The following is a 14,979-nucleotide window of genomic DNA, read 5'->3' as shown; positions in this document are numbered from 1 at the left end:
ATATAAACCTAAGGTTGAAAAGAAGTTAAATATAACAAATCAAAAATATCAATTTAATTTCTTAATTTAAAATTTTGAGTTCATGAGTACACATATCATGAATGTGTAATTTTAGCTTTTCTGGAACCATATGACAGCAACAAACTTCAATTACCAGCTACTAAAAATCATATTTTACTTATTTATGTGGACATATATAACTGACGGTAAACATCTTAACATTGTTTGGTTTTTGAAGTAAATATACTTTTATTTTGCTAATTATAAATTCTAGTCCATTTCTCTTCTAAGGCATGTCACAAATCTCTCCCGTTCCTTAGGATTCCTCCCTCTGCCACCCGTCATTTCCTTACTTTGCCCACTACCTGTCTGCTACCTCCTGTCGTGCACTTTCTGAGGTCTCCCCTCCTGTTGTCACACCTTCTTTTTCCCCACGCCCACCATCTGGAAGTCAACATTACACGGCAGGAGCTTCTCCATCCACATCTGTTGCAGAGCCAGAAGTAACACAGACACAGCTGCAACACTGCTGGATGTCCAGGACGTTGACATCAGGTAAGTCCTTTAAACTTTGACAGGGGCAAGGAAGAGACAAGGACACCCAGGTTGGGAGAGGTTGATAGAAATTTCTGCAGAGCAGTCCCTAGTGTATTGAACATGGTATGAAGCTGTACTCCCTATGCAAGAGATAAGAATTAAGGATTTTAACAATGGATACTGTCAAGGAAAGCAACTGAGAAAATGTGTGGACCTCAGGGGGTGCTCAATAAATAAATGATCAATGGCTGAATGAACTAACAAAGCTGAGTGCTCACTGCAACCAAGGACCATTAATGAAGATAACACACAAACTCACAGCAAGTACTGTTGATGGGGAATGATTCAAACCTGTCTAGGTAGAAGGCATCTGTTCTCCTACAGTTTCCCACACAAATGGAATTCTTTAAAAAAAGAAAAGTAAGGGAGGAATTTAAAAAAAAAAAAACAGAAAGAAAGAAAATCTGTAAGTTTCACAAGTATTCCTACTGTTAGGAAAGCAGAGGTTCTTGTTCTAGCACAAACTTTAACTACCTAGCACTTACAATGTTATAATTAATTGGTTAGTCATTATGTTCTTGTGCCAGGCAGTGTGATATGCATTCTCTCTTTAAATCCCCTTAGAAAGGCCGGGCAGCGTGGCTCATGCTTGGAATCCTACAGCTTTTGGAGGTTGAGGCAGGAGGACTGCCAGGAATTCAAGACCAGCCTGGGCAACATAATGAGACCCCATTTCTACAATTATTTTTTAATTAGCCGGGCACGGTGGCACATGCCTGTAGTCTTAGCTACTCAGGAAGCTGAGGCAGGGGGATTGCTTGAGCCAAGTAGTAGGAAGATATGATGAGCTATGATCACACCACTGCATTCCAGCCTATGTGACACAGTGAGACCCTGTCTCTAATAAATAAATAAAAAATAAATCCCCTAGAGAAGGAATTATATTAAATTAATTTTATTTGAAAAAATGAGATTCAGAAAACTAAGTAACTTGCTCAAGTTCATTCAAACTAATAAGTAAAAGGTAAAGCTGGGCTTTATATAAAAGTCTGTCTGCTTTTACTAACATGAAGGGCCAAGAATTCTATCCAATAAGGCTCCTTCTCTCTTTCTCTAAAACAATAGCCACAAGCTAAAATTTATTAAATGCCCATGGTAAGTGAGACATTATATTAGATATTTTCTAAACATTATCTCACTTAATTCTATCAATTCTTGATATATTAACTTCATTTACTTCTCTGAAACTTAGAGAGGTTAAGTGAATTGTTCAAGGTCACAGAAAGGTCAAGCTGGATTCAACTCTAAATCCTTTTACTTCAAAACCATTTTCTGCCATTTCCTGATGAGAGTTGGAACCTCAGTGCTAGGACCACTGTCAGCTCTTTATTCACACATCTTTATTTAGAGCAGGATCTTGAGACAAATGTCAGGGCTTCCTAGGGACAAAAGCATCTTCAATGACTCTAGCTCAGAAATGTGTGGTATTGAATACAGACCTAGAAATAAAGTCACACACATACAACCATCTGATCTTCGACAAACTTGACAAAAATGTGCAATGGGGAAAGGATTCCCTAGTCAATAAATGGTGCTGGGATAGCTGGCTAGCCATATGCAGAAGAATGAAACTGGGCTCTTACCCTTCACCATATTCTGGTGTTTGCTAGGTTTGCTGTTTGCTGTTTGGTGTTTGCTGTTTGCTATTATACCATTCTCTCTTATACAACACTCAGTCCTACATGGGCCTTGGGAAAGAATTGATGACTAACTTCTTAAAAGCAATTGCAACAAAACCCACAAATTGACAAGTGGAACCTAATTACACTGAAGAGCTTCTGCACAGCAAAAGAAACTATCAACAGAGTAAACAGACAACCTACAGAACGGGAGAAAATAGTCACAAATTATGTATCACACAAAGGTCTAATATCCAGAATCCATAAAGAAAGTAAACAATTGGCCGGGCGTGGTGGCTCACGCCTGTCATCCCAGCACTTTGGGAGGCCGAGGCAGGTGGATCACGAGGTCAGGAGATCGAGACCATCCTGGCTAACACGGTGAAACCCCGTCTCTACCGAAAATACAAAAAATTAGCCGGGCGTGGTGGCGGGCACCTGTAGTCCCAGTTACTCGGGAGGCTGAGGCAGGAGAATGGTGTGAACCCGGGAAGTTGAGTTTGCAGTGAGCCGAGATCGCGCCACTGCACTCCAGCCTGAGCGACAGAGCAAGACTCCATCTCAAAAAAAAAAAAAAAAAAGAAAGTAAACAATTGAACGAGCAGAAAACAACCCCATTAAAAAATGAACAAAAGACATGAACAGACACTTCTCAAAAGAAGACACACAAATGGCCAACAAACATATGAAAAAGTGCTCAAGATCACTCATGAATGATATGGTTTCGACTTCTGCCCCAGCCCAAATCTCACATCACATTGTAGTCCCCATTGTTGGAGGGGGGGCCTGGTGGGAGGTGATTGAATCGTAGGGGCAGGTTTCCCCCTTGCTGTTCTCATGATAGTGAGTTCTTACAAGATGTGGCTGTTTAAAAGTGTGTAGCACCTCCCCTTGCTCTCTCTTCCTCCTGCTCCAACCACAGAAGACATGCCTGCTTCCCTTCCACCATGACTGAAAGTTTCCTGAGGCCTCCCCAGCCATTCTTCCTGTTCAGCCTGCGGAACCATCAACCAATTAAACCTCTTTTCTTTATAAATCACCCAGTTTCAGGTATTTCTTTATAGCAGTGCAAGAACAGACTAATACACTAATCATCACAGAAATGCAAATCAAAACTACAATGAGATCCCATTTCACACCAGTCAGAATGGCTGTTATTCAAAGGTCAAAAAACAACAGACCATGGAGAAGCCACAGAGAAAAGGACACTTCTGCTCTGTTGGTGGAATATACATTAGTTCAGCCACAGTGGAAAGCAGTTTGGAAATTTCTCAAATAACTGAGAACTACCATTCTACCAGCAATCCCATTACTGGGTATATATTCAAAAGAAAACAAATTGTCTTACCAAAAAGACACACGTACTCACATGTTCACTGCAGCACCATTCACAAGAGCAAAGACATGGAATCAACCTCGGTGCCCATCAAGAATGGACTGGATAAAGAAAATGTGGTACATATACACCACTGAATACTACGCAGCCATAAAAAATGGAATCAGGTCTTTGGCAGGAACATGGATGAAACTGGAGGCCATAGTGTGAAGTGAATTAACGCAGGAACAGAAAATCAAACACTGCATGTTCTCACTTACAAGTGGGAGCTAAGCATTAGGTACTCACAGATATAAAGATAGCAACAACAGAAACTGGGCATGACTGGAGAGGAGAGGCAGGGAGCGGGGCAGGGGTTGAAAAACTAACTATTGGGTACTCTGTTCATGTAGGGGGTGACAAGATAATTTGTAAACCAAACCTCAGCAACATGCAATATAACCAAGTAAAAAACCTGCACATGTACTCCCTTGAATCTAAAAGTTAAAAATAAATGATAAATAAAAACTGTGCTGCATTTCTGTCACCACCTTTATTCATGAAACAACCGTCAGCATAAGAGAGAGGTTCTGTTACATATGAAGGTACCTGGAACACTGCCAGGCACACTTCAGCCTTCGTTTTTCCTTTCTTATCAGGAATTCTCATCAACGTACTTCTACACAGTAGAACTACTCAGCAAGGCAAATGGTTTCCAGCAAACAACCAAAAAATACAAATTTCCTAGGTGTGAACAATAGCTGGTGTTTGCTATTGATGCCATTCTCTCTTACACAACACTCAATTCGTAACTGAATCTCCTTTCCATGTCTTACTCATATTGGTTACAGGTGGCGTTCCTTCCCCCATACTTTGTGTTTCTAAATCCCATTTATTCTTGGAAGCTCAATTAAAATGCCACCCTTTCCATAAAGCCTTCCACGATCTCTGGCAGACAATCAGTTCTGATCCTCTGAACTCTCAGCATTTTAGTCATAACTTCTCAATGGCATAGGGACTTTTTTCTTTTCCTTGTAATTCATTCCTTCATTCATCTAATATATACTGAGCACATTTTATATGAGAGGAATGTGCCAGGCATTGAGGATGTTACATGCAAGGGACTCACTGAACTAGGGGAAGCAAACTATTCAACATGAATTTGTAATGAATTCAGTTATGGGAGCCCACAGGAGACCATCCCAATTCAGTTATGGGAGGCACTGAGAGGAGATGGTACCAAGAAAAACTCTTGGGCAGGCGCAGTGCTCACGCCTGCAATCCCAGCACTTTGAGTGGCCAAGGAGGGTGGATTGCTTGAGTCCAGGAGTTCGAGATCAGCCTGGGCAACATGGCAAAAACCTGTCTCTACAAAAAACACAAAAAATTAGCCAGGCATGGTGGCACGCCTATGTAGTCCCAGCTACCTGGAAAGCTGAGGTGGGAAGATTACCTGAGCTCAAGAGGTTGAGGCTAAGTAAGCCGTGATTACCCCACTGAGCTCCAGCCTGGGTGATAGAGTGAGACCCTGTCTCAAATACAAACAAACAACTCTGAAGAATCAGTGAAAGAGGGCAGAGGAGGATTCCTCTAGGCAGGGGGCAAAGCATACGCAAAATCCTGCACTGAAAAAAACAGTATGGAAGGTAGGCATATGTGCATGCTTGGGGAAGTACAAGTAGGTCAGTGTGGTGAGGGTGCAAAGAAGAAAAATGAAGGAACATAAGACTTGAGAGCCAAAGAGAGGAAGAATATTGTAGAGTCTTCATGCAATGATAAAGGATTCTAAATTTTATCCAAGGTTGCAGGGAGACGTGAAAGGATTTCAAAGCAAGAGCCTGACATGTTGAGAAAGATCGTCCCAGTGGCGGTTTGGAGAACAGATACGAAGGAGGTGAGACTGCAGGCAAGGACACCACAGGGGCTACAGGAACCATCCAAGGATGAGATATGGGTAGCAGTAGGACGGAGAGACAGGGCAATGTAAATGCTCAGGGGCTTAAGTCTTAGAGCCTGGTGATGATGAGATGTGTGGGGTGAGAAAGATGGGGGAGAAAAGGGTGACAAGATTTCTGTGCTGGATAACTGGATAAACAGTGGGTCCACTGGGATAGGGAAGGTGGAAAGTAAAGCTGGTTTGGGAGCTCAGTGTACAGTTAAGGATTTAGAAATCAAATAGCTTTAGTCCTGAAGCTTTAGGTCCTAAGGCTATATACATGGAACTCAAGCCACAGTACTGCTAAAGACACCTAAATCTTTAGCTCCCTGCTAAACTCTAGAACCTCCTATCAAGCTGTTTTCTGGATGTGTCTCCTTTATTGCCTCAAAGGCACTTTAAACTCAGAGTAATGTAAAAAGCACACATCATCATTCTCCCAAATCAAGAATTTGAATTCAAAGAAATCATAAAAGGAAAGAGGATCTTTTAAGGAGAAAAAATATCAATAAATATAGCACAAACAGATCTTCAGTGAACATAGCAATGGTAATTTCATTGGCTGTGGCATGGAAGTTGAAGTAAGTGACAGGTGACAAAATAAAGACAACATGTATGGACAAATCTTTCAAGAAACTCTATTAAGAGAAAGAGTCAAAGAGGGAGATGGAATTACTGAAGTGGTTTCCAACTTTGGCTGCACATTGGAATCACCTGGGTGGGTTTCAAACATACTGACACCTGAATGCTACTCTCAGACATTTTGATGTGATGGGCTTGGGGTACTGTTTGGACAATCAGATTTTTAGAACTTCTTGTGTAGCAAAAATTAAGAACCACAGATTAGAAGAAAGATTGTTTCTTTCAACAGTAAGAGACATTTGAAAGTATTTTCCTGAGGATAAGAAAGTGACTGTAGTGAAGGAAAGATTGATTCAGAAAAGTGGAGGGAACAAATGGAATGAGTTCGAGGGGGTGAAGGAAACGGCGTCCATGGGAAGCGGAAAGGATTAGGAAGACGCCTTTCCCATTCAGACTGGGTTGGAATACAGGTGAAAATTTATTTTAAGGCATGAGGAAGATAAATAGTTGAGGTGGTCATCACCCAGTGGCTTTAATTTTCTGTGTTAGAGAAGTAAGGCTCTCTGCTGAGAATAAGAGGAAAAGTGGTATTATAGAGAATTTGAGAAGAACAAGTGATGTAAAACAGTCTTTAAAGAAATGCATTTAAGATACCATCACTTCCCACCTGGACTACGATAATCACCTCCAGACCGGGGCCGCGATAATCACCTCCAGACCCGGACCGCGAAAGTCACCTCCAGACCCGGACCGCGATAGTCACCTCCAGACCCGGACCGCGATAGTCACCTCCAGACCCGGACCGTGAAAGTCACCTCCAGACCCGGACTGTGAAAGTCACCTCCAGACCGGGACCGCGAAAGTCACCTCCAGACCGGGACCGCGAAAGTCACCTCCAGACCGGGACCGCCAAAGTCACCTCCAGACCCGGACCACGATAGTCACCTCCAGACCGGGACCGCGAAAGTCACCTCCAGACCCGGACCGCGAAAGTCACCTCCAGACCCGGACCGCGAAAGTCACCTCCAGACCCGGACCGTGAAAGTCACCTCCAGACCCGGACTGTGAAAGTCACCTCCAGACCGGGACCGCGATAATCACCTCCAGACCCGGACCGCGAAAGTCACCTCCAGACCCGGACCGCGAAAGTCACCTCCAGACCGGGACCGCGAAAGTCGCCTCCAGACCTGGACTGCAATAACCACTTCCATACCTGGACTACGAGAATCACCTCCAGCTGATCTCCAGGCATCGATTCTGCTTCTCCTTCCAATCCATTGACAAAATGATTTTTCTCAAATATAAATGGCATCGTGACACTGACAAATTCAAAACCATTCAATGGCTTTCCATCCCTTTTTCGACAAAACTGAAAATCCTTCATATGGATTTTAAAGCCATTCATGATTCCATCCCAACATAAGTCTCCAAACTAATTCCCACTACTCTGCTCCTCTCCCTCTATGCTCCAGCCATCAGGGCCTTCTCCAAATTCCTAGAAAGTGCGATCCTTTCCAGGTCCAGAGTCTTGGACATGTTATTTTCCTGGGCCTGAAACCCTCTTCCCCTCTTCACCTGACCACTCGTCAATGCTTTCAGGTCTCATTTTCAACATCTCTTTCTCAGGAAAGTCTTTCGTGACTGCCTAGATGAGGTCAGATTCCTGTTACCCATGTCCACGGTATCCTAAACTGAACCTTATGGCTTTATCGCAATGATGATCGAAAACTCACTTATGAAAATATTTGTGTAATGTCTACTTCTCCTACGAGTTTGTAAGCTTCATGAGGAAACTGCATCGTTCCTGTGACTACAACATTCCCAGCCCCCCCAGTTAATATCTGTTGAGTGTGGAATGAAGAAGAGAGAGGAAGGCATAAGAGGACTGCTAGAAAGCACTGAAAGAACCATGGACACCGAAGACCTGGAGTCTACAGCTGTGTCATCTGCAAGGCTGTGCGATTTTTACCAGCTGAGATCACCAATCCAGGGCAGAGAAGGTAGGTAGTAGGGTTTTGACAGACACAATTTTAAAAAATGGATAAGAAGACAAGGACATTTACAGAAAATGCCTGAGTTTACTCTTATTAAGACTTAAAACTCACAGGGCAGAAGTTGTGATTTTTCTCTATACATATCTTTAGGCCTCCACATTGCTTTGCACACAGTACATTCTCAGTATATATTGATTGAATGAGTTAATTATCATACATTGGAATCTTATAACAACATAGAATTTAACTGTGAGTCCACTTTTCAAAACAAACATGTCACGCAGTTGTTTTGGTTACTTGATGGACCACAACTTGCTCAATTCGAGTCTAGTCAGCAATTTTAAAGCTAGGTCCCACTCAACTCTGTATTCTAGTTTGTGAACTCTTTTTCAAAGACTGTTCATTTCATGCTATCTGTTCCTTTCGCCTTAAATTTCTCTCTTCATCTGGTTACCATCATTATTCATCATGTAATTTGTCAGAACGGATTTCATACAGAGTGCATCATCACTTTCTCTTGGTTACTCAGTTTCTTACAAGTGTTTTCATCTTCTGCAGGTTTAATTTAGGGGTAGGAGATAAAGCAGGGGAGTCATCTCTCCTTGATTTAGCCAAGGTTGAAATAAAATCTGGGTATCTTCATAGCATGCCTCTGGGAAACATGACAGAGGGAATCCAACAGAATGGCAGGATTTACAGTAAATTTTGTAATTTCATTTTATGGAATTTAACTGATTATTTTATCTGAAAAGATCAACACAAACTATTGAGAAATATATGAAATGATAAAACATTTTTATGAACTCTAAATTATAAGAAATTTAACTACTTACATAGTAACAATTTTAAAATTTAAGGTTCATTCAAGAACTCCAGCCTATGGAATCATCAGTGGCATCGTAAAAAACCTTTCTTCTGCAATGTGGATAACAGCAGAGTCCTTAAGTACCTTTGATCCCATGGACTCCCTTTCTTTCGTTATTTCCTTTTTCATCATGTCTTTCTCAATGGCCCTTTTCTCTTGCTGAGATGCAAGTTCTTTTTCAAGTCGCTCCGCCTGCCTCTCCAGCTCCTTCCTCAACTGGTCACACTGGATTAAAGCCTGCCAGGATAGAAGAGATTGAAAGAGGAGTTTAGAATTTGGAAAAAATATGGGGAAAATGAGATAATTAAGCTTTAAGTATATTTAAAATAGTTAAAATTCACTATAAAGCCCATTAGAATAATTTTGTATTTGTTTATCAATACCACTTATTGACCTAAGAGAGTATCCAAATGTTACATGTATTGACATAGTTCAGTTTTCATGATTAAAGCCATATTAATTAATCAATGACAAAATTCAGGTAATGAACCTTGATGAAGGCCACAGATGAGTCAGAATTTTAAAAAAGGGAACCAGGAAAACTAAGTGCTCGAATATTTTCAATTACATATCATGTTTCTACTACAAGAAATACATAAGCATCCAACTTAACTCATTTCTTATTTGCTCATGGTTAAAAATTATTGGAATACTTCAAATGATAGATCAAAATACTACAATGAAATGTTGAATATATCATTACACACAGGCATCTTTTGTTTAATACTATATAATAATCAAGTTTCCTTAAATATAACCAAGAGAAAATTTAGTTCACTCCCCTTAAACATACAACTGAAGTAAAAATTATGTAATAATCATAAGTTAAATGGAAAGACTCAAGATAGTATTCACTACTTAGTTTTATGCGGATCTTCTATTTCTGGTAAAGTTCATAACTGTCCTTTACTGTAAATTTCCCACTCTGCATTTCCAGAAATAAAAACTCTCTAACGTCCTTTTGGCCACTTTTACAATATCTTTATTTTTAACACCCAATAATAAAATATGACTTCAAAAATCCCAATTTGGAGAGGTCTTTTTTTGTATAAATGTATGGGGTACAAATGTAATTTAGTTACATACATAGATTGCATAGTAAAATCCCAATTTTTTAAAATCCTAATAAAAGTAAAGTACTATAGCATCTTATAGTCTTATTCCAGTGGCTCTTATATACAATATCCACCTTACACAACCTCTCTTTTCTCCTGAAATGGTAGAAAGAACCCCAGGTCTCATATAACTCACATGCTATGTGATTATAAATTTCATAGTCACATTTGATTTTAATGGAGACTGAAATGGCCTCAGTAAGCACTGTAAGTTTTATGCATAGTTATGCTTCCCTCTGGTGAAAGCTATAATAAATTCAGACAATAAATATCTAGGATATGTGAATTTTCCTCTCTTCATCTGGAAAGCATTAAACTCCAATTTCTTTTGGTCTTTCTGAAAAGTTTCTATGCTCCCAGGCATAAAATGTAAAGGTAAAATTCAATTGTCTCAGATTAACTAATAAACAAATACAATGAGTAAAAATGATTCTTCTAGGGAGTTAGTCCCAAGTCCAAATTCCAGCTGAGAATGCCTGGCAAAGGAAATTTTAAATTAGATATTAAAATAAATGAAAAGGCATACTTTTTCTATAATTTAAGCCCTTGGAGCTTGAAATACGAATTAGTTACTTTTGTGATTCAAAATGTAATTGCTCTTACGAAAAATATTTCACATGAATCTAGTAAATGTTCATAACTCTCCCTGATATAATGAATACTACTGGTATGAATAGACAAAATGCTTACTTAATATAAACCAATATATCCAATCAGAAAGTTTTCAATTGAACAAAAACTCAGGAGTCAACATCATTAAGTATAGGAACAGTGGAAGAGACTGAAGATCCAAAACCAGGCTACCATGAAAGGCACCTACAGAATCAATTCAAAGAACTCAATCAACTAAGGAACAAGCAACAGTAAATAATCCTGGCACGATAAGAGGTGTAATGCCAAGATAGGATGATACAGCAAAAAGCACAAAGTGAGAAGCTGTAAAATCATGTAAACACAACCACTTCTAAGGCCTTGGTTTTGTGGATGGTCTTCTCTCTATTAAGACTAGCCACCACCAATGGTTGATGATGAGTAATGAGCAACACAACACTGATTACAAATATTAGGTTAACACCTGGTTATTGGCCAGGCGCGGTGGCTCACGCCTGTAATCTCAGCACTTTGGAAGGCTGAGGCGGGTGGACTGCTTGAGATCAGGAGGTTGAGACCAGCCTGGCCAACATGGTGAAACCCCGTCTCTACTAAAATACGAAAAATAGCTGAGCATGGTGGTGCGTGCCTGTAGTCCCAGCTACTAGGGAGGCTGAGGCAGGAGAATTGCTTAAGCCCAGGAGGCGGAGGTTGCAGTGAGCTGAGATGGTACCATTGCACTCCAGCCTGGGCAACAGAGCGTGACTTGGTCCCCAAAAAACACACAAAACAAACAAACAAACAAAAAAATGGTTATTGATGTCTCTTAGCATGTAACCAACAATTCCATATTATCAAATAGCTTTTAAGGCTAGGCGCGGTGGCTCACGCCTTTAATCCCAGCACTTTGGGAGGCCAAGGCAGGCGGATCACGAGGTCAGGAGATTGACACCATCCTGGCTAACACGGTGAAACTCCGTCTCTACTAAAAATACAAAAAACTAGCCAGGCGTGGTGGTGGGTGCCTGTAGTCCCAGCTACTCAGGAGGCTGAGGCAGGAGAATGGCATGAACCCGGGAGGCAGAGCTTGCAGTGAGCCGAGATCACACTACTGCACTCCAGCCTGAGTGACAGAGCGAGACTTCGTCTCAAAAACAAACAAACAAACAAACAAAAAAACAGCTTTTACTTTTATTTGCTTTGATTTTAACATATATGCTCGGTCACAATGAAGAAAATAGAAAAGCATAGTAACACTTGGAATCAGAAAAATGATTTATTCTTTCTAAAGATAACTCAACTGGACCGCACATACTAAAAGATTTGGGTGTAGTAAACAAATATTTATACACTATTTCCATTAAAGCTTTCTCTTAATTCTAGAGTTTCTTCTCCTATTTTCCAGAATCCCTGTCGATTGAGTACCCCATAACCATTCAGTAAAGACATAGCAACCAACTTCTCAAAGGCTAAGTCAGTAAAAAGTCAACTACCATCAAATGATGGATCTTTATAGTAACTGAATGCTATACACGGGCAATTGCCATTAAATGATAGATCTTTACAGGTGACAAACTTAATTTGGGGCCTGCGGCTGTCATTTCTCTCAGTAGTTCCCAAGTCCTGGCTTCTCTCCCTTCCCTGAACACAGCCCTTTCCTTGGTGGAAATGGCTTCAGGTCTTAGGAAGTTGGGGAATTATACATTCCCCCCATCCAGCAGACTCATTCCTGAAGGTACATTTTCTTTTCTGGGAAATTTCTTTAGCTGTGGTCATTCTATGTTGACATATTAACATTTTTTTCAAACACAGTTTATTGGACTTGATATTCCCAGTCCTGGTTTTATTAAACCAAAGGGTAGGCACTACTATCTTAGGCAGTCAAAACATTTTCAAAAACAAAATTTATATCTAGTCAACTAAAATTTTAAAACAGGAGACCTATTGTAGACCATATAAAAGTCCTTCCCAACTGCTAGGGTTAGTTTTCAAGAAATCTTTGTGACAGAATAATTCATAACTAAGGAATTAAGATCTTATGAAATTATACAGCTCACACCTGTGAACATGAACTTTAAGGCTTATAAACATTTTTATTTTTATGTAATAATAAAGCCCACAAAATTAAAAAGATTATCAAGCATCTAACTTACAAATAATGCAAACTATTGATTTTAATCTATAAACCCTTGCTAACCAGAAATTTACCAGTCTATCCCTATGTACCATTTTTCAAGATACTTAATACTTTGTTTTTGTTTTGTGACAGATAACATGCCTATCAAGAAGTATTGTTTTCTATACTTGTGACTACAACTCAGTGCTTTTCTGATTTTATTTTTAATCCAGGTTTCTAATTCCTGCCTTTCTGACTCCCTGTAATCCAAGAAACAGAATAATTTGGATATTTCAAAAGGGGGAAAAAAGTCTTTGTAAATATTTGTTCAACCTACCAGGTTGCTGTTTTAAAAACTAATATTCAGAATATCACATGTAACCCATAAATATGTACAATTATTATGTATACATAATAATTAACTTTTTAAAAAAGTTCACACCACTTACCCATGAAGGTATGTGGCAGGATAGGTCTTAGCAAATTTGCAGTAAATACTTTGCTCAAGTTGTTATGAGTAAAAAAGAAAAAAAAAATTTTTTTCCTTAGAGGGTTACGTCATTATAGATATGCTTATGGCAACTTCATGCCACAGCCTGTACCTTCAGGCCATTCCACATACCTCTCAACAATTTCCCTTCCCAACACAAGCAGGCAGGCCTAAGGCATGGTTAACCTTTTTATCTGCTTCTCGTAGCTTTATCAAGGTGTCTTGTAGCTTTATCAACGTGTCACTGCAAAAGCCTCTACTTTTTCTCACTATTTAGTCCCAGGTGAATTTTTTTCCTCTTTTAAAATTATCACCAATTGAGACAACTTCCATTTTCAAACAAAAACATTTATTGAGCACCTACTATGTGCCAGATACTTTGCTAAGTGGCATATATGGATTATTTAACCCTCTAAATACATTTTAATTGGTTCTTATCACTCAATTGAAGAAACTGGTACTTCAAGATATTCAGTAACTTGCCCAAATCAGAGACCTAGAAAGTGGAAGAGTAGGGAGTTTATCCAAGATAGTTCCACACAAGAATCTATGCATGGCATTATACACTTCTCAAGTTATGTATTTATTTTCTTAGGCATTTTCACTGCCACTATGAATGTTAAATATGTAATTCCTTCTACTTAGCATGTGATACCCAAATGTCACACTAGATGGCAACAAACGTCAAGGAACTAAACAAAGTAACCATTTCATCGCTCAGTAATGTAAGTAGTAGGGTTTTAAATTAAAATATGTATGCCATCTGACTTTTTAATACGCTCAGAAAGCAAAAATTCTAATGTGTTTTAACATACCTTCCAGATAAAAACTACTAGACTTGCAATACATTTTGTCCTTGCATTCATTATTACTAATTTACTGAAAATGCTATAGATTCCTAACGAACAATAGCGTTGCTTGCTCTCAGCCATTACATTTTTTAAAAAAATTAATTACAAAACTTCACATTAATAATAATTGACTTCCATTCAACAAACATTTATTGTTAATTAAGACGTAAATGGTCATGTGTGAAATACAATGATAGATGTCACAGACCTGATTTCAAGGTCTGCTGGTAGAGAAAGCTGTGTAAACAACTACCAAAATTATACACCACATCAACAGGAATATAGAGGAAAAAGAAGTTAATTCGAACAAGAAGGGGCTGGGGAAAACTTCTGGGAAGACTGCCACTGGAATTGAGCCTCATAGATGGAATAGATATTTCACAGATTAATACAAGACAGAAAAATACACCTTGAGCAAATGAATGCAAATGGCCAAATGTAGGTCATGTTCTGGCAACAGTGAAGGTGGTATGAAAGAGTAGAGTGAAAGAGTAGAGAGTGAAAGAGAAGACGAGCCACGTTGGAGTGGGGCCAGATTCGCCTTTTATTCTACTGCAAGAGGGGAGCTACCTAAACAGGGAGATTTGTAACTCAGGAATTATAAATGTTATGAAAGCACTGTGAAAAGTATGCTGGAATTAGATGAAATTTGAGGGAAACCAATTAGAAAGCTAATGTAACTGTCTGCATACTTGGTATAAGAATACGTGAAGTATACCACTGGGCACGGTGGCTCACACCTGTGATCCCAGCACTTTTGGGGGCCGAGGAGGGAGAATCAGTTGAGCTTAGGAGTGCAAGGCTGTAGTGAGATACGATCACACCACCAAGCCTTGGTGACAGAGTTAGACCCCGTCTCCGAAAAAAAAAAAAAGAGCATGTGAAGATGTGAAGACTTGAACCAGGGC

General features: G+C 39.6%; 1 protein-coding gene across 4 annotated transcripts in view; it reads right to left on the bottom strand.

Moving 5' to 3' along the window:
- The window catches only part of SDCCAG8 (serologically defined colon cancer antigen 8), a 246,914-nt gene that overhangs the window by 163,421 nt on the left and 68,514 nt on the right, over window positions 1-14,979 (bottom strand). For all 4 annotated transcript variants that reach the window (XM_025361809.1, XM_025361824.1, XM_025361831.1 and 1 more), the window contains one exon: window positions 8,993-9,145. In XM_025361809.1, the coding sequence (XP_025217594.1) occupies window positions 8,993-9,145 (153 nt within the window). The remainder of the gene's footprint in view (window positions 1-8,992; window positions 9,146-14,979) is intronic.

Source organism: Theropithecus gelada, chromosome 1 (assembly GCF_003255815.1).
Source record: "Theropithecus gelada isolate Dixy chromosome 1, Tgel_1.0, whole genome shotgun sequence".
Taxonomy (NCBI): Eukaryota; Metazoa; Chordata; class Mammalia; order Primates; family Cercopithecidae; genus Theropithecus; species Theropithecus gelada.
Note: the sequence above shows the minus strand (reverse complement) of the source record. Positions and strands in the feature narration are given on the sequence as shown.